Source organism: Phoenix dactylifera, chromosome 8 (genome assembly GCF_051530095.1).
Source record: "Phoenix dactylifera cultivar Ajwa chromosome 8, Ajwa_hap1_PhDact_Kaust_v1.1, whole genome shotgun sequence".
Taxonomy (NCBI): domain Eukaryota; kingdom Viridiplantae; phylum Streptophyta; class Magnoliopsida; order Arecales; family Arecaceae; genus Phoenix; species Phoenix dactylifera.
The window spans coordinates 28,563,177-28,588,212 of NC_143197.1; the positions used below are offsets into that span (position 1 = coordinate 28,563,177).

At 38.6% G+C, this 25,036-nt stretch overlaps 2 protein-coding genes and 1 pseudogene across 3 annotated transcripts; 1 reads left to right on the forward strand and 2 right to left on the reverse strand.

The window, feature by feature from the left end:
* Positions 1-3,561: 3,561 nt before the first annotated feature.
* Positions 3,562-9,683, reverse strand: LOC103706255 (elongation factor P (EF-P) family protein). Its single transcript, XM_008790309.5, has 7 exons — positions 9,401-9,683; positions 9,226-9,303; positions 8,405-8,511; positions 6,379-6,456; positions 4,393-4,494; positions 4,012-4,093; positions 3,562-3,899 (listed from the first exon to the last, which is right to left on the reverse strand). Exons 1-7 carry the CDS (start codon positions 9,534-9,536, stop codon positions 3,781-3,783), a joined length of 702 nt encoding a protein of 233 aa, XP_008788531.3. The 5' UTR covers positions 9,537-9,683; the 3' UTR covers positions 3,562-3,780.
* An 803-nt stretch (positions 9,684-10,486) lies between these two features.
* LOC103706256 (U-box domain-containing protein 62-like) lies at positions 10,487-19,611 on the forward strand. 2 transcript variants are annotated; one of them, XM_088703401.2, is made up of 8 exons: positions 10,487-11,326; positions 11,409-11,688; positions 12,865-12,946; positions 13,645-13,702; positions 17,152-17,240; positions 17,345-17,440; positions 17,516-17,586; positions 19,143-19,611. In XM_088703401.2, exons 1-8 carry the CDS (start codon positions 10,867-10,869, stop codon positions 19,231-19,233), a joined length of 1,227 nt encoding a protein of 408 aa, XP_088559527.2. In that variant the 5' UTR covers positions 10,487-10,866; the 3' UTR covers positions 19,234-19,611. The 2 variants fall into 2 exon arrangements, with proteins under 2 accessions (XP_088559527.2, XP_008788532.4); XM_008790310.5 differs by having other exon boundaries at positions 19,159-19,611.
* Positions 19,612-21,721: 2,110 nt separating this feature from the next.
* LOC103706315 (vicilin-like seed storage protein At2g28490) lies at positions 21,722-24,147 on the reverse strand (annotated as a pseudogene).
* Positions 24,148-25,036: the final 889 nt, after the last annotated feature.

Here is a 25,036-nt window from a genome sequence, read left to right on the forward strand (position 1 = left end):
TTTCTTTTTTCTTCTTTTTTTGATGATAAGGGAGGCAACAGAGAAACTACCACCTAGCTTTTATTAAAATGGAAGTTTAAAAGAAAATACAAGGTTGGCCGGCATAGCAGAAGTTGCTGACCCAAAGAAGGTAACAGAGCACAAAAGATTATGTGAGAAGAAACGAGAGTCTAATATAAAGAATGGTCAGTATATGCACAGAGCTTTGAGTCTTGGCCCTAATTTGAACAATGCTTCAACGTTAGGTACCTTGTGAAAGTGCCAATCAAACTGATGTGCCATCAAAGAGAAGGGACAACCCAAACTTCAGCATAGCCAATACCATAAGAAAGCCAGCTAAGTTCTCGGACTTATGAGGTTGCAGCAGTGTCAGAGGCCGACGGTATGCTGGCTCTCTTAGCAATTAAACTTCCTCCACACTTGGACATGTTTAGGATCATCAACAGCCAACAGGGCATCGAGTAGAAGACCAAAGAGGCTGGTGAGAAGTAGCAGACTGCAACCAAGTTAACCAAGAGTGTTCTGCTGCCCAAATAAATTTCTGCAGATCCATTAATCCTTTCTTGTTCAGTGAGAGATTAGAGACTATAATAACAAATCATTGGCTTTTGTTGTTTAGACTGAACTCCATATTTAGTTATCTGAAAGCAGATTGGAAAGATTTCTAAACTTGGACAAAATTCCAGCAAAGGAAGAAAGCAACTTGATGTTACAGATGAAGGACTAGTCATTTTTAAGTATCGAAGTCCATCAACTGCAACCGATGCTTCCGAAGAGCGTTTCTGAAGAAAAATTCTTGTATTCCTTTCTTTCGAACATGACTAGGCCACTGCATCCATTAACATGAGCACCGCCTATGTTTGTTTTGTAAAATTCCTGATTTTCCAACTCCCTCGTGGAAAATTAGTACCTGGTTGTAGCACACTTGGTGCAGAACAAATTGCTTTCCGTATTGTTGAAAAGAGAATACAGTAAGAGAAAAGGTGGTCCACTGTTTCTGGTATTTCTGGTATCTGCGGATAGAAGATATGACCACCCAAATGCTTCCAAAGTTTCCTCCCTATTAGATCCCTTATGTTTAGTCGTTTCTTCCAGCATAACCAAGAAAGCACTTTATCTTTAAGGGTATTTGAAGGCTCCAAAGAGATGCAACGAAGTGGCATTTTATCTCCCTTGTGTTCAGAAAGAGGTAAAAGGATGCAATAGAGAAGGTCTTCTTGTTGCCCCACCTTCCAGCTGAGTTGATCATCCTCCGGGTTCAGAGCTACAGAATCTAAGGATGATGCCAGATGGTTGTATCGTGTCAGAATATTACTGGTGGGCTAAAAGGTAATCTGATCTTCCAAGTTCTAGATCTAGAGTTCAGGATGTCGACCACTGTCCCATTCTTTCTTGTACCAAGCTTATATAGCAAAGGGAATATGGATTGCAAGGGGGCATCGCAGATCCAGCTATCCTTCTACAATAGTGTGATTTGACCATTGGCGATCACACAGCAAGAGTATTTTCAACTCGTAGATAGTTTCACTTTCCTGTGGCAGGTAAGCTGAAATTGATTTTTTTCATTAGCTCTTTCCATTAGAAAGATATCTCTATCCCCATTTAGCCAGTAGAGGCTGGCTGAAATGACTTGGGTCCCCAAGTCCACCCTCCTCCTTTAGAAGACACCATTTTTCGATTTACTTTTCAAGAGAAACCCTTGGCCGTTTCTTTACCTTGTCCCAGGAAGGATCTTCTAATGCAACCAATCTTCCTGATGACCCGTGTTAGAACTTTGAAAATAGACATGAAGTAGGTATGGAGGGAAGTTAGAGACTGAATTAACGAAGACAAGCCTTCCTCCAAAGGACAAATATTTGCTCTTCCATGATGCTAACTTGGTTTCAATCTTCTGCACTAGCACCATCCAGTCTACTTTTGTTGGTTTGCTACCTCACAAGGGAAGATTGAAGTATTTAATAGGGAGAGGTACAAGAGAGCAATTGAGCCAATTTGCGCAGTCCACCCTCGTGGAAGATTGCTGACATAGGCAGAGATTGAATTCTTCTGATAAGGGATAGATAGACCTGAGACCATAGCTTTCTTGAATCTTGCAGGGGGCATAGCTTGTGGTTGACCATAGCTTTCTTGAATCTTGCAGGGGGCATTGAAATCATCTCCAACAACTGATGGCCTAGGAAAAGATGTTCTAATTTGCCTCGCTTCTTTCTAGAATAGTCGTTTGAGCTCAAGGTCATTCGGACCGTAAACAACAGTAAAGGACCAGCTGGTGTTAAGTAATTTGTCAAACCATTGGATAGATACGGAGAATTGAAGAACTACTCTGTTCATTTTGCTGGATATGGCTCCATTCCAACCAAGTAAAATGCCTCCAACAGATCCGTCAACACCACGATTGATCCAAGAGTCAATTTTTCTGCCCGAGAGAGATCTCAGAAAAGAAGGAGAAGGAATTCTCAATTTTTGATTCCTAAATTCCAACCGCATAGCATTCATAGGTGGCCAGAAAGTCCTTTACCTCCCTTCTTTTAGCTGGTTCCCCAAGTTCTCTTACATTCCAACATATTAGAGACAGGAAGTTGAAGTCAATTCTCAATGAGCAGACCACCATCAGATGGGATAGCACAGTAACACTTAAGGTAGTTCAAAAGGAGAAGTTTCCATTGAATAGAATCGGCATTCTCCATATAAAATGTGAAAGAAAGATAGTTGGCCTGTGCATAAATCTACAAGCAGGAAGCCTTTTTCAAAGAGAGACGGACGCCCGCCCGCGCGCCCGACGCCCGCCCGATGCACGCGCGCCCGACGCCCGCTCGATGCACGTGCGCCCGATGCCCACCAAACAAGAACGCATGCATGCCTGCCCGCCTGCCCTCTCTCTATATATGCATGCATGTATGCCCATATTAGTTTATATATACATATACATACATAAATACACGCACACATACATATGTAATTGAAATGACTAAGAGTATGATTAGTGAAAATTCCGTGGTGTGATGCACATGGGGAACAGCTATGTATATACAGAAATACAGATATATGTAATTGAGGAGGCCAGGAATACTCTTGCTGAAAATTTGCATTTGTCATGAACATGGGGAAGAGCTAGCTATGGTGATCCTGTATAAGATACTAAATACCAAAAACAAGTTACGATATATTGGATTAACTTTCGCATGGGGAAACATAAGAATCGAACAAAAAAATGCAAAGAGCCATAGTTTCATAGCTATCCTGGACAGACATGAGTCATGCAGCATAGGTGCAGCCAGAAATTCCAGAAGAGAATCTCAAGCTGATAGCTGCAATTCAGTATATCACAATATTTGTACTACTCATATGCTCTCAAGCTCATGTTTAAATGGTTCCTTCTACTCATATTTGACTTCATCATTTAAGATCAAGTTTCATCTTTTTGAGTTGATCATTGGGTGTCAAACACCTTTCGCGAATGATGACAAGTTCCTGGTGGACCTCTTTCGATGCTTGCTTCTCACAGTCTCAACATTTATCACTATGAGATCATCACAAGAGAAAGACAACAGAGTAGGCATGTTTGTTTGTAGGAAAGCTGAAAAGGTATTCATATGTATATGATGCAAAATACAACATAAAACTTGTTCTGGTAATTCTTTTGATGAAATTGTTCTGATAATTTTTTTAAGCAACAAAATTGTGAACCCCTTAAGAAACTCTGCAATTACATGGTTTGTGTATCAAACAAAAAATGACAAAGTGAAACCTCAGCTGAAAAAGAGAGAATTGCTATGTCATCTATGCCCGGCTCATATATTGGCCAGTTCTAGTGTCCACTAGTATCTCTTCACCAGCACTCACAAACAATGGTACATTCACAACAGCACCTGTGTCAAGTTTTGCTGGCTTTGACCCCCCTGCAATGAATTTGGCAAGTTATTTTCACAAATGGTAGAACTGAGATGAGATGTTGCAAAGTATATGAAAGCTTACGTAGTCAATACTATGCAAAAGACCTGTTGCCATTACCTTGTGCAGTGTCACCTCTCACACCAGGATCCACATCAACAACGGTTAGCTTAACTGTGATGGGAACCTCGAAATCAATAACCTACCAAATAGTACACTACTGTTTAGACCATATCTTTGTTGATATAATGCATGGGCACAACAAATCATACATCACATAATTCTCCACACACAAGCAGGCACCTAAATATATCTAGTTTCTGCATGACAAGAAAATGTTGAACAAATGACTGTTCAATTAAAGCAACAAAACATCACCCAAATCACACAGACGATATATCAATTAATATGAACAAACATCACCAAACTCACACAGAAGACCTATCCTTCACGCAGATGATGCAAGGGCTGGAAAAGTAGAAGTCACTAAATAGAAAATACCCGGCCATTCCAGAAGAGCAAATTACAGTCCATTCCCTCTTTCAACCATTTCTTTTTGTCACTGACTTCTTTCTCACTTAAACGACATTCTTCAAAAGTGGCCTGTAGAAATATGAATATCAATAGATAATTACTTTCTGCTCTAAATTGGGAGCATTACAAAGTTTTCCTAAATTTCCATTATGATGCATTGAAGCAACCATTTTTAAAAGCATTGCTTCATATCAATGTTGGATGTACATAACCATGCGACATCTAGCTTTGAAAGTAGAACCTGTACAGTTTATAATATCATAGATTTTTTGTACTAAAAATAATCAATCATGGGCATCAAGGGGAAATTAACAACTTAGAACAATCCGGAAGCTGACATTCCATAAGATTCCAAGGCATAACTGTAAGGAGCCAAAAACCAACAATAAAGAGTCAAATTATCCCATCAACTTGAAATCAACTGTATGAATTAAACATTAAACAAAAATTCAAAGAATAAAAGGTGTCCTTGAAACAATTCCAGTTACCTCTAACCAGGTCTTCCTTTGTCTCCCCCCCTATTCTGATCAGTGATCATTCAAATTGGAGTGAAGGCTGCTGTCTTGGCGGGTCATACCTACCCGGTACACCTATGGACCATCTCAAACTATTTCCATTCATCTGATCATTTATTGGTGCAACAACCTGCCTTCCTGTGTTCTACTTAATTTTAATTTTGCTCCCTATTAATTCAAATTTAGGGATAATTACAGATTACCCACTTGTGGTATGGTCAGATTTCACTAAGCCCACCTGTGCTTTAAAAAGTCGCACCTAACCCACCTGAGGTTAGCTCCATCAGCTTCCGTATGCTCCGTTACCCACTTGTGCAATGAAATACAGAATAGAGCTTCTTCTACGTGCGATTTTGAGACTCCATTCATCCCCAAATCACCCAAGCAAAGAAGACTTCTTGCTAAACCGAAAATTCTTCTGTGAAATCGAAGCCTCCATTCAGCAAATTGAAGATTATTCTGCCAAATCGAAGCCTCTGTACGTGGGGGGTGAAGTAAACAACACTCTAGCAATATAGACCGGATTTTATGATTCCAGATTTTATGAGATGATTTTCGTTTATTTTTCCAGAAATAATGGATGGAGACTGGGATAATATTTTTTGTTTTTTGCTTTTTCTTTCTTCACCCTCTCTCTCTGTGGAATGTAAGATTAGAACTACTTGAATTTAGGATGATTTATAAGGCTTGGAAGCAGAGGTGGAATGACCGATAATATAGCAGGTGCATTACCAACAAAATAACCTTGGCCAAAGGAGCAAATATCAATTACTGGAATGTGTACAATGGGATCAGACATGAATTGTATTAATGTTGGAAGTTGTTGTGAGTTCAACAAGGTAGCCAGTAAAGAGAGGGGAAGTGGGAAGCAAACAAGTGAATTCAGGAAAGAAGCTCAGAAGTTCGTCGAGGAAAGCTCAACAGCATCTATAGACAAGCTGTTGGCAGTTCTATGTGAGGAAAGCTCTTAGCCATCCTAACCTTAAATCCCTCTAAACCTACCAAACATTTTGCTATCCATCCCACTTCTTTCACCTGCCTCTCCTTAACCTTCCCAAAACAAAAAGAAAGCTAAAATCAGGAAGTCTTGGTAATTGCATATCGATACGACACCATTAGAGAAGAGGTTGATTTTAAACGGGCCAACAGTGATATATATAAAAAAATGAACACATCAAAGTAGTCTTATGGTTTCAAGAAGATGTTCTCATGATTGTGAATTCAATTTAGTCAAACTCATAGTATAAAATCAAATAAGTAATCTGGCAAGTCAGTAATATCATGGAAAGTCTCACAGGAAAGGAAAAAAATCTTCCAAAATAACATCATCAGAAAGTGGCATGTTTATGATTTTAGCATATTAAAATACTAAGAAATTACTTCAAAGGAGTTAATAAGCAGATCACAAACATAAACTGTTAAGAACATCATTGATTACCAGGTCCATGAACACGAACTGGGTCCCATCCTTGTATGTGAATTGTTTGGCTTCCTTTACTACATTTGCCTCTTGTATCTGAAAGAGTCCAGTAGCATGTGAAAAAGTTGTTAGACCAGAGCTAAAGCATAATAGCTTTCGTTTGTTTTTTTGGTAAAAAGACTATAGAAATTAACAAATGACAGAGGAAAGAAAAGCCATCTTTAAAGCAAAACCCCCCATCAAACATAACATAAGAAACCAGTTCATATGCTCCAATCAACAAGGTTCATTCTTTATGAAAAGCTTGTAGTCCATGAATCAATGCTCATTGTCTCCCATAGTACATGTGTCTCTGCTGACATGTCAGTGATAGATACAACCTACCTACCCTTCACAGTAAATACAAGGAACAATGTATTCAATGGCAACAGTAAGTGAAGCTGAGCTGTTCTCCAGTATTCTCATGGACGCCTCGGAAGGTTGATGTCAGCACAAATTGTATATCTACAAGGTTAAGTGTGGAAACTAAAGTTATAACTTATAACAGTTCCAACACAGAGCACACAGTATACAAAACCTGAGCAATATAATGATGCATGTAGTTGAACATGATCGATGGTGGCTTGCTGCATTAAAATACCTGTCTAAATTTTTCTTTGTTTCTAAACTAAACAAATCAACCACACAATAACTGTGGCTTTAAATTCTTAATACTACAACATATGGCACTATTTTATAAGCTAGTTACATAAACTATGACCTTTACTGCACCTTAACACAAACCAAACTAAATCAGAATTGATATTTGGTCCATAGCAAGGCCACCTTAACCGAGGTAATACCATGGGACAGGGTTGTCCTAGTTTTTTCATGAAATAGAATGTGTTGCATTTCGACACTTGGGATGGTGGATGTCCTATCCTATCCTGGTCCATTTCTCGACTCTTCTTAGCTTGACAATCAAGACGGTGGGTCTCTTCATCGTCCCACCAGCATTTTTGAAACCTTGACCTTAAGTCCTTAACAATATAACTTATGCTCGTTTTATTCATCAGCACTTGATATCTTCACACCAAACTTTCATGGAAAATTGGTGTTCTAAATGGTTGCGGCTTGTACTACAGGACACAATACTTTCACCTAATATAATTATCTTTCCTTGAGTTAAGAAAACACATGCACATTTACCCAATGCAAGCTTCCAAGCATAAAGTTTACATCCAAATTTCAATTATATAGTTAACAAGCGCTGGAAAACATGGCAATGCATAGCAACCAAACCATAAATAAAAATGAATCTGGATAATACAACTTACTAGGCTCATCATCTGTATGCTATGCCCAACAATTACAAGGAAATGACATGGATAAACATAGCTTCTGTTGCCCATCACATGAATATCAGGTTGGCCTTTCAAATTTTTGAGAACCACATAAGGTTAGGAACAATGGTGTCATATAAGATCCATCATGTACAAGCTCATGGAGGCCAAGGCTGCTTCAACTAGGTCCATCACTTTCTCTATATAAGCAATTAAGCGTTATGCTATTTATATCTTTATTTTTAAAACATTTATGGTTAGATCGTTGCATGTAGATATGTGAGCAAGACTCATAAAATCTAGCAATAAGATGACAAAAAGCTTGTTGGCTGATGTTATTATTGTCATATGTGTTTGCTCTTGTAATCTGCAAGAGCTAATTCCTTACGTATTATACACCCAATTTTGCTAATGGTAAGGCAAGCTTCCCTGTTCCATAGAAATTATCATTAATTTCTTGACAAACTAATCTTTGCATACAGAATAGCCAACGACTCTTAGCTTAGTAGGTTGGCAACTCTTCCCGAAAGGCTTGCGCTTGGAGGAGTTCCAGAGATCAATCTTGGGTATTATTAAAAAAAGTATTTATATGAAAGCGGTACTACTTTGATGCTTTGTCAACTGAGTTACAATTGATGCTATGAACACAGGCGCCCCCCAAAACAATCCCAATTTATAAAATTCTAGACATGCATCAGCTTTTAGATAAAACTTATATTTACCGTACTGCCAGCTCGAAAGGTTTTCTCAACTGTGTTGCCCGTTACATAATTGCGCACTTTTGTCCTCACAAATGCTGCACCCTTTCCAGGCTTGACATGGAGAAACTCTACAATGGTCATCACAAGAAGAAACGAACTTCGAGTTCATAAAGCTAGTTTTCATCCAGTGAGTAAGCCAACAGAAACAACAACTAGTCATCAGTCCATGGGATAACAACTACCAATATTTGATAAAACAAATGCTTCATCATCATCATTTCACCATTACTATATTTAGCTTTAAAGTTCCAACCTTCTCCTTTCTTACCACTAGAGCATTAGAATCTTATATGCACTTATAATCAAGCTATCTTATAACCTGAAATTCTCTTTCTCATATACAGTGGACTCCATATCAATGTATGCCTTGAAAACAACGGGAAAAAATAAACATCCCATCGTTTTCTTCCACACATAATAAAAAAATAACATATAATATCTACTAAAAGATATATCTTTAAGACTTCTGATGGGATTATGCTGAAGATAAAATGCAAGTCTGTACTAATATGCATTTATTCAAATACTTTAGCTACAAGACGTCCACATACATACAGAACATTCTTGTTTCATGAGATGCACATATGTCCAATCCTACAGTTCATCTGCCTTCTCTAGAATAATATGCTTACACGTAAACTCGCAAAATGGAACCAACAAGTCTCTCAGTCTCTCTCCACACCCTACTCGCCGAGTGGGTCAATCCATTTCATCTCCAGCTTCACTACGTAAAAACTAAGCAATAAAACCACATTGCTATAAAGAGAGCAGAAGCCCCATACCGAGAACTCTCCAGGGAGCGCCATCCACCTCGATATTCGAACCCACCTTGATGTCATTGCTGGAGAAAGCATATATCCCTGCATACATAGAAAACTACCATCAAAACCCCAAAAAACCAAGAAAAAAAAATCGATAGAACAAAGTGAAAAAGGAAGTAAATGGGGAGGTACTCACTGGGGAATCTGGAGCGCAGGGGCATTGCGGGAAGAACCCGAGACCTCATGGGCACATGCGACGGCCTCCAAGCAGAGATGGGGGAGGCGCGGAGGCGACCGTTGGAAGCGAGATGGAGGGAAGCCATTCCCGCCATTTCCTCTCTCTCTCTCCCCTCCCTTTCTTTCGCAGATCTGGAAAGAACGCTGTGGAAAAAGCTTTCCCCCGGTGTTGATAAGGGCTGGCTTCACCTCCATCGCAGGCTCCGCGTAAAGTCGGCTTGATATAGTTACTCCCATTTTAATCTCCACTTTCTTTGTTTTTTGCCCTAAAGAAATGGGGAACATAAAAGCGGCAGGAATGCCGATTTCATATAGATACTCCGATTTTAACCAAATATACTGCTTGGTTTGGTTTGTTTTGCCCAGATAGAGCAACAAGAAGAGTGCGATACTGAAAAGATGGAATATATTTATCTATCCCTTGATGACTGCATGGTAGGCTAGCAGGCTAGTGGAATTTTTTCTGGATGGAATATTTATTTTTTTTAAAATGATGCCCAAAAAAAATAATTTTAGCATATTTTATTATTTTATTGATTATAAAAAATCGGTATATTTTAAAATGATTTATATTTAGTTGAGTGTATAAATATATCTATATTATTATTATTTTTATAAAAAAAGTATGCTATTATTTTTGATAAATAAAAAATCTTATGAATTTTAATGGCTTAAAAGTATTTTTTATAAAATATTTAATTTCTAATAAAAAATAATTTTTTTATTTTTTTATATTTTTTTAACGAATATGAAAATTTTATTGGAACGTTACTTTTCCACCTTGAAAACTCTGACCAGACGCATTTTCTTCTTGTCGTGCGGACCAGGTTAGTTACATAGGTGCTAAGTGCGAAGTTATTCACCATTAATACTCGTAAATAGAATTATCTGCGAACGTTTGATCTGCCGTCCATTACTTGAACACGAATCTGTTTGCCACTTAGAAAAGAACGGGACAGCGACCTATCGTTACCTTGTCTGTTTTCTATGCGGATGAAATGGACGAGGGCTTATCTAAGCGTATCAAGATAGGGACTACATCGGCAGATCCGTCTATGATATGGTGCACCGAATCAACGGCGATTATCGCCTTGTTCTCCGTACGCAGTACGGCCAAAACCCAAGCCGGCAAGACCCATGCGCCCCTCGCTGCGCGAATCTTGAAGCCGCTCCGCTTTGACGGAGACGCCCTACAATCCCCCACCCCCCTTTCGATCCGCATTGTCCCCGTCCTCGAGTCCATCCCCCGAACCCTAAGCCCTTCTTAGACCATTCGCCGTGAGGAAATCCACTTCGATTCCCCTCCATTCTTCGATCCCTCGACCAAACCCTCGTTCTCTATCTCGAAAGCTCTCTAAAGATGCTAGCTTTGTGGCTTTCCGATGGGATTTGAGGCACCGTGGCGTAGGGTTTAAGGAGACGATCATGGCGTCGGAGGAGCTGGATTTGGTCCAGCCGCGGAGGGCAGAGAATGGGCTGAGCTCGCGCATGGTGTTCCAAGGCGACGCCTTTCCCTTCTCCCGCGGCGACGGAGACCACGCCGGCGCGCGGAAGTCGCGGGCCGTGGGCGCCCCCGCCTCCGGGTTCGCCGTCGACGGCGATAAGATTTTCTCCGGCAATCGAGACCCGCGGTTCTTTTCGAACCAGAGTTGGGGCGCCGTGAGGGATGAGGGCTCGCCTAGTGGTGACGGATCGGATGGGGAAGAAGAGGACGAGGAGGATGATGGCGATGACGATGATGAGGATGTCGATGAGGGGGATGGCTTGGTGTCGGTGGACGACGGCAATTACAAAGCTAACAACAATAGCAGCGGTAGTGTACAGAGTAGTTCGGAGAAGATTCACGACGACAGGGCAAACTCACAGGAGCGTCATTCGTCTTTTGGTAAAAAAAAAAAAATCCTTTTATGTGCTTTTGGTTCTTTAAGCTATAATTCTTAGTGGTTTTTTGTTTATTGGTGTTTTAGGGTTGAGTAGAGGAGTGGTGGCGAAGGATGGGAATGGAGGAAGAGGAAATTTTGGGGAGCAGCAATACCAGCAGGGTCGGATGGATGGTTACGAGAATGCTATTGCTGTCGTGGATCCTCACCCGTACTCCACCCATGCGATCCATGGGGGAGAGGGATCAACTTCTGCGCAGAAGGAGGTGGGAGGCGAGAATGGATGTGGGTTCAGTGGTAGAAGGGAGGTTGGGTTAACAGCTGGTTACTGGGAGTCATTGAGGGCACACCTCTCGGATCCAATAACGTGAGTTTATGATCTATCTTTATAATCCTAAGTGCTCTGTGGATGCTTGTGTACTCCAGAAACTCCATACCATCTATTAGATAGTGTGTAAAGGTGGATTATGGATTTCTGTACCCAAATTCACTGGAAGCATCCTGTGCATTTCGCTGAGCCTGTGTGTTTGTTGGTTGTTCTAAATTTGGTGGTAAGTGGAACTAATTTCAATTTTTGTGAAGAATGTCAAAACCTAATTCAATGAACTTTGCTGATCTGCTTGGAGTCAGCTGGTGGATTCTTTCCCTCTCTTTTCTGTTAAGGATGTAAACTTGTTTGAATGCCACTACTTGGCTATTCAACTATTTAGGCGACTTTTACTTGGGTAAACTTGGACAGGGTAGATATCCCTTTGAAGGCCAAAGTACTGGCTTCGTATGAAGGAAGAAGTAACTACTAAGGTAGTGGAGCTGTGCCTGCCCTTCTCTGCTTGGTTGTTTGGTCATCATTAGCCCTAGTATGTGTAGAGATTTTGTATAACTTACTATTAAGGATGCATTTAGGTAAACCAAAGACCCATGTACTTCATTAATTTAACTTGCAACTCTTTATGTTATTTGAGATTATAGTTTATGATTATATACAATTAGGTCGTTTGCTGTGTCATGAAAATTCATATCCTCAGGATCATGTCTGAAATTTCCTGCATAGACTTTTCCAAGTCCGTCTTCTTCATCTTACATTCCTCCATTTTTTTAAACTAAGTAGTTCTTAGAACTCAAATTTTATGTCTTTTTTCTTAAATTTTGCAAAAAGAAATAGTCACAATTCTAGAACTAAATATCTGCAAATGCAGCATACACTATTTATCCCAAAATGTTGATGGTGATTTGTACAATTATCTAGAAGTTAGGATAATATTGGCATGAATATTCGGTGTGGGATATATTATGCATGTTTGGAGACTATCTTGAGATGTATTAAGGGGCAAAAAAAGAGAAAGTTATTGTTTTGGTGACTGCTAACTTTTGCATTGGTACAATTATCTAGAAGTTATGATAATATTTGCATGAATATTCAGTGTGGGATAAGTTATGCATGATTGGAGACTATCTTGAGATGTGTTAAGGAAAAAAAAAGAAATCATTGTTTTGGTGACTGCTAACTTTTGCATGTTTTCTTTTGCTAAATGTGCATGTTTAGAGGTGCTCTCATGGACGATGCAATGATATTATCATGCGGACATTCTTTTGGAAGTACTGGAATGCAGCATATATATAGAATGGTGCGTTCTAGAAGCATTCATACTCTGTACATTTTTTTCCTAAGTTAACTATTCATTTAAGGTCATATAGATGATTGTCATTGGTTCGTTTTATTGTGGCAATAAAGACAATTGCTTGTTTGTCAGTTGCTGTTTATAAGTGCAAATGCTCAAGCCGGAGTTCTTCTACAATGAATTCTGGCTGCAGTGGTTTTGCGATTATATTTGCTGTTTTGAATCTTTCTAGGGACCAATATCATAACTTTTAATGAAATTTACTAGGTATATTTGTTAAAGATACAAGACTTTGTTAAAAGTTTCTTCCAGGATTAGCTCTAAGAGCTGCCAGTTTTAGACCTGAGCTTCAGATTGAAATATTTTAATTGGCTTTTTATGACACCAGTAGGCTTCTAGTATATAGCAGTGAAAGCAGTGGGTTGTTTTTTAGTAATAAAATTTATGCTATAGAATTTGATGACATGCTTGTCATGCCAAAAAAGTGATGCCCTTAGTCTAATAAATCATGTTTGCTGATGCTAATGAACATAAATATGTACAGAACAAAATATTAGCAAATCCTACTCATAAGTTAGCATTGATAACATGATATTGTTAAGTGAAAAGAATTTTAACAGAGCTGAAACCATTAAATACAATATACAAGCTAACATCAAATAAATTAAAGGTTCTTACTAAGAAGTCTTGTCTTGTACATGCAGAAAGCTTGTTACGAATGTCATCGGCCAATTTCAGAAGATTCCGTCCGACCAAACTTGGGTATGGCATCAATTGTTGCTTGCAATTAGGTAGTAGAGACTGACAAAGACAGATGGGTGAAGGCTTCATAATTGTGCTATATTGCTATTTTTTGCAGTGGTAGAGCCTTGTTGTCATTTCAATTTTTGCTTCATCATCATGTTCTCATTGTTGTTAGATTTACTGCTGTAGTTGCCACACAGCAAGATTGAGCAGGATATGTGGAGAACTCTTCTTCTGGATATTTGCCTGGAAAACTATATGCTGGACCTGGATGCTGCCTTTTTTGCCTATTGAAAAACATCCTTTTATATATCCATGAATGGGTGTCATTCCAAGCATCACTTTTCCTTTGGAATGAGTCATCTCCATAGCAAATGATAAGCTAACAAAGACACGGCAAATGGCAGATCTGGAGGCTGCATAGAATATTTTGTTCATGTGTCTGCATCATAGCATTGTGCATCATTTCATTTGCCAACATCAATAAGTGTTCCATGTAATTGCTTTTCAATCAGATATACTATTTTCTTTTTCTCTTGCTGTTATTAAATCTACTAGTGAGAGGCAACTTATAGGCAGCATTGATTTATTTGTTGTAATTCAAATCCTGATATATGAAACTAAGTGTTTGGAACAAGGCTTCATAGATATTATTATGGTTTATCTGTTGGACTTTGAATCATTTTGCATCTTATACCCATTTGTAACAAACTGAAGTGAAATTCACATTTTAGGCAAATTTAAATCGCATTTATTTCATGCGATCTGAAGGTTTCTATGCTTCAATCCTGTTGAATGGCTAGGTTTCTCGGTGTATCACCAATGGTTTTTCTCTATGCTATTATTAATTTAGAGGAATGTTAGGAAGCCACACCATGGCATCCCAAAACTATGCTACCTCGTCCTCTTATTGGCAAAGGCAGTTGGATCTAAATAAAAACCATCAATTAATGAAGTCTCATAACTACTCATTGTAAATCATCGTTTACGCTGTGCTCTATTTCTAGCTTTTCGCCTCCCACACCTTCTGTTCTTAGGAGATATCATAAACAGAGAGATCTCCATTATAGGAGTGAGAGCTCATCAGTCATCATCATCCAGTCAATATTGAAATCTACTAGTAATCCCCCATCTGCTATTCTAATTTCTTCTTCAAATCAAATTTTATCTTGCTGTTTGTTCTAGTCTGGACTTTCCAAACCAGAGAGCTTGCAATGGAACTTTCTTTATCTTCCAGAGCTCTCTCGCTCATCGCTAACCTTGTGTTTTTCTGATAAACAACTATGGCACCATGACGATGACGAATCTTGATATTTCTGTCAAAAAACTGGTGCTTTTATCAAATAAAGACAACTTTTATGATGGCCATAAAGTCATAGAGGAAAAAATATCATTTCTCATGTAACAGCTAATGAGATGGACTTGGACGGTGCCTCTCATTAGAGGGGAAAAGAAAAGGTCTGTGTAGTAAATGGAAGAGTTCTCTTTTCCTTGGCTCATTCATTTCCTTCCATCTCACTTCCTCCCATTAGTAAAGGATTTATGAGAAGGTGTTGAACTGCTCTCCCATATCTTGTTACGAGGAAGGTGCTGAACTCTGCTCTCATCTTTATCTAGGATAGGAATGTCATTTTGATTTTCTTTTTCCTCTAATCATTGTTTTACATATGAATGGAATCTCTTTTTTTTGGGGGGTGGGGGGCAATGGGTAAAATCTGCTGAAGGTATTGGGTATGCGTAAGAGAAGGGAGGGAACAATGAAGAGAGTATGCAGAAGTGGAAAAATGGAAATGGAGCATTGGTTTGGATGATGACTTGTGATGCGTAGTTCTGGAATTTTACCAATTTTCAATTCACATCAAGATCCAACTGGCCTCCAATTAGAGGGTGAGGCAAGTTGGAATAGGATGCTAGGGCATGGCTCTTTAGTATCTTGTTAATTTAATTCTACACATTGTTAACGCATCACATTCTTAACTTAGACAAGATGATACAACTTAAACCAAATTCTATTGCTGCAAAGTGCAGTAAGCCATCATTCGACATCACTAATAATGCTTTCAACATTTAGGATATCTATAAACAAAAATTTTAAATATTATAGACAATAAATATTTTTGTCTGATTTATGGATCAAAGAGTTCAAGCCTGATGAGATTTGTTCTGCATGAATTTCAGTAGCATGAATCATGTTGAAGGATGCGGATTCTAGATATATGACCAAACATATTCTGTCCACCTCATGAACACATAAGAAAGCTCCAATACAATTGACAAACTAATTATTAGATTAGGTGATTTTCATTAATTTTTGACCACTTGAATTGTTACTCCTCTTCATGCACATAAACTTATATTTCCATGCAAATATGTGACATAATAAATATAGACCTCCTTTGCCATTCAGTGATCTCTAAGACTGTGTGGTCTCGTACTCATAAAATGCTACTCTTTCTAGTGCTTACAATTTCCATGCAGGTTTGAAGGACTTTTTTGGTTCTTCAGGCATTTAAATTTTCCTTTTTTACCATATAATGCTAATTTAAAAGATGATAAGGGTTTTCAGTGTGATTACTATCGTGATATTTTTCTGCAGAACAAGAATACAACCTCCATTATGTTTGTTTCTGCTGGAGTGGTTGAACTTAAACATAATAGACCAATTGACCTGCTAAGTTGGATTGATAAGTTCTTTTTTCTTAAAAAAAAAGAAATCTTGGGAATCAGAGTGCTTACATCTACATATTACAGTTAAAATTCTCAAGGCATTTGAGGACATCAAAGTTATAAACATTGATGCATAACAATTAACTTCTGAAGTTGTATATCTACATTATAGTAAGGGGTAGTATTTGAGCAAAGTGAATGTTCAGGCCTGAAGTTATGTGAATTGTGCATGGTTGTGGTTTACATATCCTTTCTACTGGTCTTGTATGTATTGGGTCCAGGGCTCTGGTCGATGTTTATTGGTGCGTAGCTGGTTTATATTTTGCTTTTAAAATCTTTATGCCCCACTTTTTGGAAATATATAGAATTTTATTTACCTTAATCTATTGGGATCAAATCTGTTGAATCTTTGGTGCTGTTTGGGAGGTCTTTATCAAAACTTAAAAACTTCTATTCTATGAAGATTCTTGTTACTGAATCATAATTACTCTCCTGCCAGCATCTTCATATAACTTTATTTAGCAACATGTACGTTGTGATAATCCCTAATCCGAGCGAAATGGAGGAAAAGGATTCATGTAGCGGACCCCAACTAGTTTGGGATTAAGGCTTAGTTGAGTTGAGTTGAGTTACATTGTGATAATACTACAATGCTCTTTCCTGATTCGGCTCAACTGGTAGCTCTTAATTTAATCTTGTATTTTTCTTCTTATATATACAGAATTTGGTGGTAGTTTAGTTATGATTTTCGGTTCATCACTAACTTCATCTTATCTCACTTTCTTATTGCACTTCTTCAGCTCTTCGTTCTGCAGTTCAGGCTTTCCGCCGCGAAGAAGAGTCACAATCATCAAAATCATCCAAAAGAAGAAGAGATAGGTTTGAACAAGTATGCATTTTCAATAGGTTGCACTTTTCAAAATTGAGATTTTTTCTTTTAATATTCAATGATGTTCTGGCATTCTAAAATCATCCACTTCCTTTCTTATGAAGGACAAATGTAGTTTTGTTGATCCTTTTCCTGTGGATTTTTCTCGGGGTAAAGGTGTTCAGTTTCCATTTTCAGTTTCTGATCGGGTTATAATCAAGGTATGATAGCAACTTCAGTTTTGTTTTTTTTATTCCATTACACTAAATATTTTAAATGCTGTCTGTGTCTCTCAGGGTAACAAGAGGACACCACAGCGGTTTGTTGGACGTGTGGCAGTTGTGACAACACAGTGCTTAAATGGATGGTCAGTTGTTTTTCCAAACATTTTGATTTATTTTTGTGAAGGACTGCTTATCATAGTATAGTTGCACCACTTAAAATGCCAGGCATTCGCATCCATATATTGCAACTTTTACTCTCCTCTTTTGTCATTTTAACGAGCATTCATCTCTCTCTCTCTCTCACCCTTCCTGCCTCCCTACCCTTTTCTCTCCCACTCCCCTCCGTTTCTCTCTTGCTCTCTCGCTTTCTTGCTCTTTCTTTCTAGAATGATTTGATCTTTTTGAGAAGGGATCGTGTCACTGCTTGTAAAGGGAGAGGGAATCAGAATGGTTAGGGAAGGTACGTTTAAAAGGATCAGGTCTCTTCATTGATACTACACGTTTAAGACAATTTTTTGTTTGTGAAGAAATATGGATAAACTTTGACTTAATAAAACCTAAGTAAAATGCTTTTTTTTTTTATTTTTTCTTTAAGATTGCACATATTCACTTATATATGTATGTACATATGTTTGCACATATGTACATGCACACTTGCATTAATGCATGCATGACGATGAGTTTGCTTAAAGTTGGTATATGCATTAGGTGCATGACAAATGTGGATTGCCAAGGTGGTTATTATTAGTTACTTTGGCCATTTCATGGTCTGAAATTTCACTGAAAATGTGTTATTCTCTATGAAAGATTTCTTTTATTCTCCACAAAGCCACCCCTGAGCACAAGGTGAAATGTGAATCAGATTGTTAATTCCTTGTTGCAGCTTCAAATGTGATCAAACAAGTCCGTTCTGTGAGGGTTTTAGATATAGCCAATTAAATTTTGTCTGGAAATGAATCTTCTTGAAACCAAAGTCAGAGTGCAGCCAAGGTTGTTAAAACTGATGAAAAGCAGCCAAATCTTGTCACCTTCTTTTCAGATTGGTTGCCACTGAAATGAGTCAACTTTGGCAAAATATTCCAGAGTTTAGGTTGACTAAATAAATGTATTCTCGATTTTAGGGTGATGGAGTGAATACTAAGATTGTTGGTCACATATAGACTGACCTAACAATAGATGCATTGACCAAGGGAAAATTTGGTGATTGCCTTCTTTTGGTATCCTGGTGCAACCCGTCTCATATTTGACTCCTAAATTAAAATCATAGCAATTTGATTCTATTCATTCCAATTCACCATGCATTAAGTATCAATTAACTATATAGATTCATTACACGGCACTTATACATAATTTACATAAAATACCTTGTATGTAATCAACAATTATCCCATTGAAGTGACATGTTGAACTTGAAGGATGGCCTCAACAACTTTAAATTGTTTTCAAATTCAAAGAGCAAGAAGTTAAATTTGTTTATTAGTTTATTGAGTAATATCTGGAAAAATTTTCAGTAACTATTGGTAGTATTACAATTTCAGTTACTCTATGCTTGGCGACTGGCTGATTGGCTGTACTTAGTTTTTCGTATTGCAACAATAGCATTTATTGGCACCATAATTGTATCCAAGGTTGTGTTATGGAAAGCATTTCACATGGAAGCAGCAATATATGTAGTATTGCGGAACTGATACCATCCTAGTATCCATCATAAACAGGTATGTAGTGAAGACATTGGACAACGCGGAGAGTGTCAAATTGCAGTATCGTTCTTTGACAAAGGTTACGGATGATCAAGTCTCAAATATGATCTCAAATAAACCTCATGCGCCAAATTGGCTGTAATGCCATGATGTACAGATGGAGTCATGCAAAATGTTGAACTGTTGCTAAGAAATCTGAAAGCCCTATGTGTTTTGTTAGCGAGATACATTTAAACATACAGAATTCTGGACAACTAAACAAGTGACCTTGATAAGCTGGCGTGCTGTCTTTTTGGCAAGTGCTCTGTGGTCGGAGGTCCCAGAATTAGGGTCATATGTAAAGATGTACTCTTTTGTACCTGAATAGTTTTAAAGAAAGTCTTGTATAATTTGGCCATTGGGTCAAACTATTTTGTTTCCGACTGATTTGACAGAAACAACGGAGTGTTCAATTTCAGATTGGCCAAAGACATGGTGTTGAACTTTGCGATTTATTGGAATTTTGCAAACTGGCTTTACAGGATATGGTGTTTTCAAACCGGTATCGCGCCACAACCTCCCCACCCCCCGTTTGGGCTCCAGAGAACCATTTTAATGTAGCAAACTGGTTCTTCATACTCTATGCAGTTGGAAGACCCTTGAATCCAAGTATTCAAAAACTTTATTGGAACATAAAATGCTGATATTACTGTTGCATAGTGCATGTTATGATTGTGCTGTGGTGAAGAGATTATGAACCATGTTTTGTTTTTAAGGGCTGTTAGTTTCTTTTAATCTGGACTCGGTAATGTGTCTCAAATGATATTCACTTTTGGCATTATTTTTCTTATATGGTGAAGCAGCAGTCTTGTCCTTGTCCCTCTGAGATTCTCAGGCAGAAAAAATAGTATTCCTGTTATAACTTGCAGATCGAGAGGGGTCCCATGCGCGGGTTGGATTTCTTAGGATAGGAAATTCCATTTGAAGTTGGATATTAGCAAGAGAAATATTAGTTTCTGGCTAACATTTCATTGCATCTTTTAAACCAGCATATTTCACAGATGATTTCAAGCAAATCAAGTTTTTCATTCCAATAAACATTAAAGCATGCGTTAGCAACACCAAATAAATAAGTAAAGCATACTTATGAATTATGTTCCTAAGATGAATCACTCCAGAGTTCAAAGCTTGGATGCACATACATTGATCCAGTATTCAACTCTCATAATGGCTTAATATAGCCAAGAAAAATCTGCAATAGGGCAATTTCTGCATCACAGAATGAAATGAAAACAAAGTTAAGAAATCCGTGAAGCATGATATTCCAATCACCGAAATGTTATCATCGAAACAGAGCTATTTCCACTGCTGCGGTATTTGGATGTCTGGATTTTGTGTTTGTGAGGTACATGACAGGCTGTTTCCGAGCAATCGCAGATTTTTTTTTTCCCCATCTTTTGAAGATGGTAATCCATCAAATTCATCTAGTAAATGAATCAATACAAAAGGAAAACAGACAACAGGGAGGTCGGGTCTGATTCTGTGAACTCTGTTTCGCTCTGGGCTTCAGAACGAAAACGAATCAAAACAAAATAAAAAGACAACGGCTAGGATGGCAAACAATAAAAAGAACAAACAGAGGAGGTTAGATGGAAGTCTTTGGAGTTGGAGGAGGAGATGGGAGCGGACAACAGGAATAAAATTGTTGCAAAAAGAGATCCAACTCGAAGTTGAGTCCTTTACATAGCATCCATTTACTTCAAACGTGTAATGCACGTCAAGATCCAGTTCAGCAAGAACAATACAACTATCATCCTCGACTGCGAGCCATAAAAGGATCTAATTGGATTACTTAAAGGAAAAAATTCTTCTTTGTAATAAATGAAAGATAAAAAGTGTCCAAGGAGGGAGGCAATGGTTGCAAGCTCATCAAAGATGTCATGCCTCAAATCCGGAGTATGACATGGCTGCACTCATCTTGCAAGACAATTTTCAGACAAGAAAGGATTGACTCTCAATAAAACTTTATTTCCTTGCATTTTAGTTAGTGCTTGTTTTTATGTATGTTAGGCATTGGAGGACCAAGCCTCACTCCGAAATCAGAGAAAGATCATGTTTATCCTCCTAAAATTTTGTAATATCTCAACAATGAACATCGCCTAAATTTCAAGTTTGACCATTTGATATATTCTCACACCCAAATAGGTAGCCATGAACACTACAAAGATATACATGATTATATTAAGTTCACATATGCTAGCTCTAGTGAAATGATAGTGCCTTCTTCTTTTTTTTTCTTTTGGTAAGACAAATGATGGTGGCTTTCCCTATCATTGTTTTTCCAAGAAATTGCATGCAGCTAGCATAAGTGGAAGATTGCACCTCGTTTTAGCCTCTGAAAAAAGGAGCCTCACTTTAGGTTAATTTATGGAGTTCAACAAGCTTTCTCGAACTAACAAAAATGATGACAAAAAGAAGTAAACAAAACCCATTAACAAAACCCATTAACAAACGAAAGATAATAGAAATCCCAAAAAGATGAGCTTGTGGTAGTAGCTCATGCAAAGAACCCCCTCCTTATTACCAACTTCTCCCCATTCTACTTCTCCTTCTGCTTCCCCTTCTGCTTGTCCTCGCTTTCTCGATGAGAAGAAGTTGGAAGTATGAAAGCCTCCCTCTGTGCTTTGACGAGCCTCTCCAGCTGCTCCTCGCTCACCCCAAACGCAGCTGCGAGATCTGGACCTCTCATGCCATGCAGCAGCGAGCTCGCCCCCACGAGGAACTGCCGCCGGTTCCTTTTTGCCGATGTTGTGAAGCCAAAGAACTCAAGCGGTGCTCCATGGGACGCAACCTGGCAGAAGGGGAAGTAGCGTGGTATCCCGAAGACATCCCCCTCCGACATTTCGGCATTCATTGCAGTCGTGCCATTGGGGAACACAACCTGAAGAGTCCCAGATCCACGAAGTACGATGCCATACTCTGTCGCAGTTGGGTTAACATGCGGCGATAGCATCGATCCCTGCACAGAAGTATCATTCTCAATTGGTCATATTACTACCTTAGAGAACTAATCTGACAAGAAGAATTGTTATAACACATAGAAGAAGATGTGATGGGTACATACAACTAAAATAATATATATCACAATCTTCTTCTTTTAAGAAGAGATTACATTGATTATATAGACATCTTTATAACAGTCTACTCGATCCTTTTTTGTGGAACCTTCTTTTGTTTGCAGCTTTGCTCAATTTTTTCAAATCCTATTTTAAATCTTACTTTGATGATAGAAAACAGTAACCTTGTACAAGTCTAGAAAAGTAGCAGAACACTACAATATATCATACAATTCATCACTTCCATAATAATCAGTTAATACTGTATTGATTAATCAATCTTAATCTCGTTATGTCATCTAACAATAATCATGGTAATATCTTAGAAGAAATTACTGACCGCTTTCAGATTGACGAGATAGATCTCAAGGTCCTGACTGCCTCAGAGGGGAATAGTCATGTTCATTGATGGCAATGCTATAACCCTTCTTGTTCTCAAAGCTTGGCTTCGCACCATAAAGGTTGTACGATTCCGGCGAATGGACAGGCTCGTGTCTTCTCTTTATCTTGCAATCTCCCTCCCCCAGTAGAAAGTTAAGAAGGCATCGCCACGTCCATGCATCATCTTTATCTTGTTGGGCCTCGTAGTCATCCAAATCCATTTCTTTATCTTGGGCCACCCTCTCCTTCACTTCCAAATAGAAGACAAATGATTAGCTTGGTCGGCCACCTCCCAGTTTAGATGAACAATTGGGCCTCTCTTCTGGCTCCTCATGATCATTTCTAATTGATCAGAGCTAACCTGTGGAAATACGGAACTCCTAAAGAATAAATGCTTTGTTATGCGTAATCGTAGCAGATCAATAAGAGATTTGAATATAATTTGCTCACATTGAATGCAGCTGAGAGCGTATTGACATCAAACCCAGAGAGCACCGACCTTGGGAGCATTCCTCCGCCAATGTAGAACGACTGCTAATTGACAGCATGAAGGATGTTAATCTAACATTTTCAGCTCATTTGAAGAATTTCTTGCAGGGAAATTAAGGAAGGAAGGATAACTATACAACGCACCTGTGGGTAAGCACCATATTCGATGCACTCCGAAGTGTCGATGCTACAAATGATGTGCAATCTCTCGCTGGTGCCAGAGTTAACAATGTAGAAAGACGACCCGGCCGGAATTGCATTGATGTGGCCTGATTCAAGCCGCTTCTCCACCAACTCATTCTTATAGATATACCCAACCTTTGCCTCACCTTTATATACCACCATGCACATAAAATCAGCATAAAATAGTTGATGACATATGCAGTGATGATGATAATATTGTTATGAACTATTAGTTCATGTCATCTTATAGCCAAAATATGAGTCAACCAAACATCTTCATGCACGAAGGCATGCATGCATGCTTGCTTGCATTTCAAAAAGCCATCTTACGTGATGTCTAGGAGAGATGAAGAGAGAGGAGGAGGGATATCGATTTACCTCTGCGGACAAAGAGGATGAGGTTGGCATCATCGTACTGGGGGATGTAGAGAGTGTTAGGCTCCATGGTGATGAAACCGATGTGCATGGGGCTGGGGTTGCCCCTGTACCGGTATCCCATCACCAGCCGAACCTCGCCAGCATCAGTCTTCAACACCTGCTTGGGCCTCCTTAGTATGAAGAGGCCCCTGCGTTCTGGATGTTTGGTAATCTCCTCATCATCCCCTTCCTCTCTTCCAACCATTCCTCTTCCTCGGTGTCCGGTCACTGCCATCAAAGACCAGGCGGAGAGCAGCAGCAGTGCGAGGATCGCCGGTGCAGTACTCCGATCTCCCATGGCACTCGCCATCTTGAATGGATATCTCTCTTCTCTTCTCCTTAGCTAGCTTTCTCAGTTCTCACTGTGGTGTGAGTTGAGTTGAGAGTGGGATAACCCTGGAGGGGATTTAAGACTCGAATCCAATAAAAGGCTCCGATGCAGGTTAATAAAATAAAAGGCTCGAATCCAATAGACCTTACATTCAATATAATTTATACATGTTTTATTTTTAGTTTTTCTTAATTGTAATAGTAAATCTAAGCTTTTCTACTAGTTTCTTATATGTGGATCCATTAGCTGCTTGATCCCAAACTTAATCCATACCCGACTTGATCACAAATCTATAGACCCGATGGGTTTTATAGTTCTGTACATACTCGGACTAAAACTTGACTCAATTGATTTCTAGCTGTTTAGACCCAATCGATCCCTATTAGAATCCGGGACTGGGTTGGATCGTTCTTGAACCCAACTTGGCTCGATGACACCCTCAAAGTTAAGAAGTTTTACAGACTTGATTTGCGGGTTTGGCTTTCCATACAAGATAGGCTATAATATAGACGAGATAGGTAACCAATAATTCATAGTACCAATTTTAGGCATTTGGTCACATGGCAGATTTCCATTAGATCTTAAAAAAATCTAGATGCCCATGAATCAATTGGATTACCGTATGAAGTGTGGACCTAATAAAATTCTAAGTGCTTTTAGAGTAACAAGCGAAGCTTGTGAAAAAAATTAAAGAATTTTCTAATTAGTATTAACGTGAGGATGCTATATATACAAAGAACCCAACCCCTTGCCTCAAGCATCACTCTAACCATTCTTTATTTGAAGTACTTGGCTTTTTTCATTATCTTCACTTGCATACGGGATACATAATTTCAAGTTATTGTGAGTTTTGATTTCCAAGCTCTGATATTAAATAGACCAACTGTTTAGATATTCAATAGACGAAGTTGCCAAAGATAAAATAAAAAAATCTCAACTTAGATAGTAGCAACCTAATTAGCTATATATTGCACTCAAGATTATTAGTTTATCTGTG

Bases quoted from the DNA above. Each gene is read 5' to 3' on its own strand.
- LOC103706255 (XM_008790309.5), bottom strand. From the start codon at position 9,536: ATGGCGGGAATGGCTTCCCTCCATCTCGCTTCCAACGGTCGCCTCCGC. The intron at 6,457-8,404 runs GTAAATATAAGT...GGACTCTTTCAG, and splicing joins CCTTTCGAGCTGGCAGTACG to ATACAAGAGGCAAATGTAGT. The intron at 4,495-6,378 runs GTAATCAATGAT...ATATTTCTACAG, and splicing joins AGTTCGTGTTCATGGACCTG to GCCACTTTTGAAGAATGTCG.
- LOC103706256 (XM_008790310.5), top strand. From the start codon at position 10,867: ATGGCGTCGGAGGAGCTGGATTTGGTCCAGCCGCGGAGGGCAGAGAAT. The intron at 11,327-11,408 runs GTAAAAAAAAAA...TTGGTGTTTTAG, and splicing joins GGAGCGTCATTCGTCTTTTG to GGTTGAGTAGAGGAGTGGTG. The intron at 17,441-17,515 runs GTATGATAGCAA...TGTGTCTCTCAG, and splicing joins CTGATCGGGTTATAATCAAG to GGTAACAAGAGGACACCACA.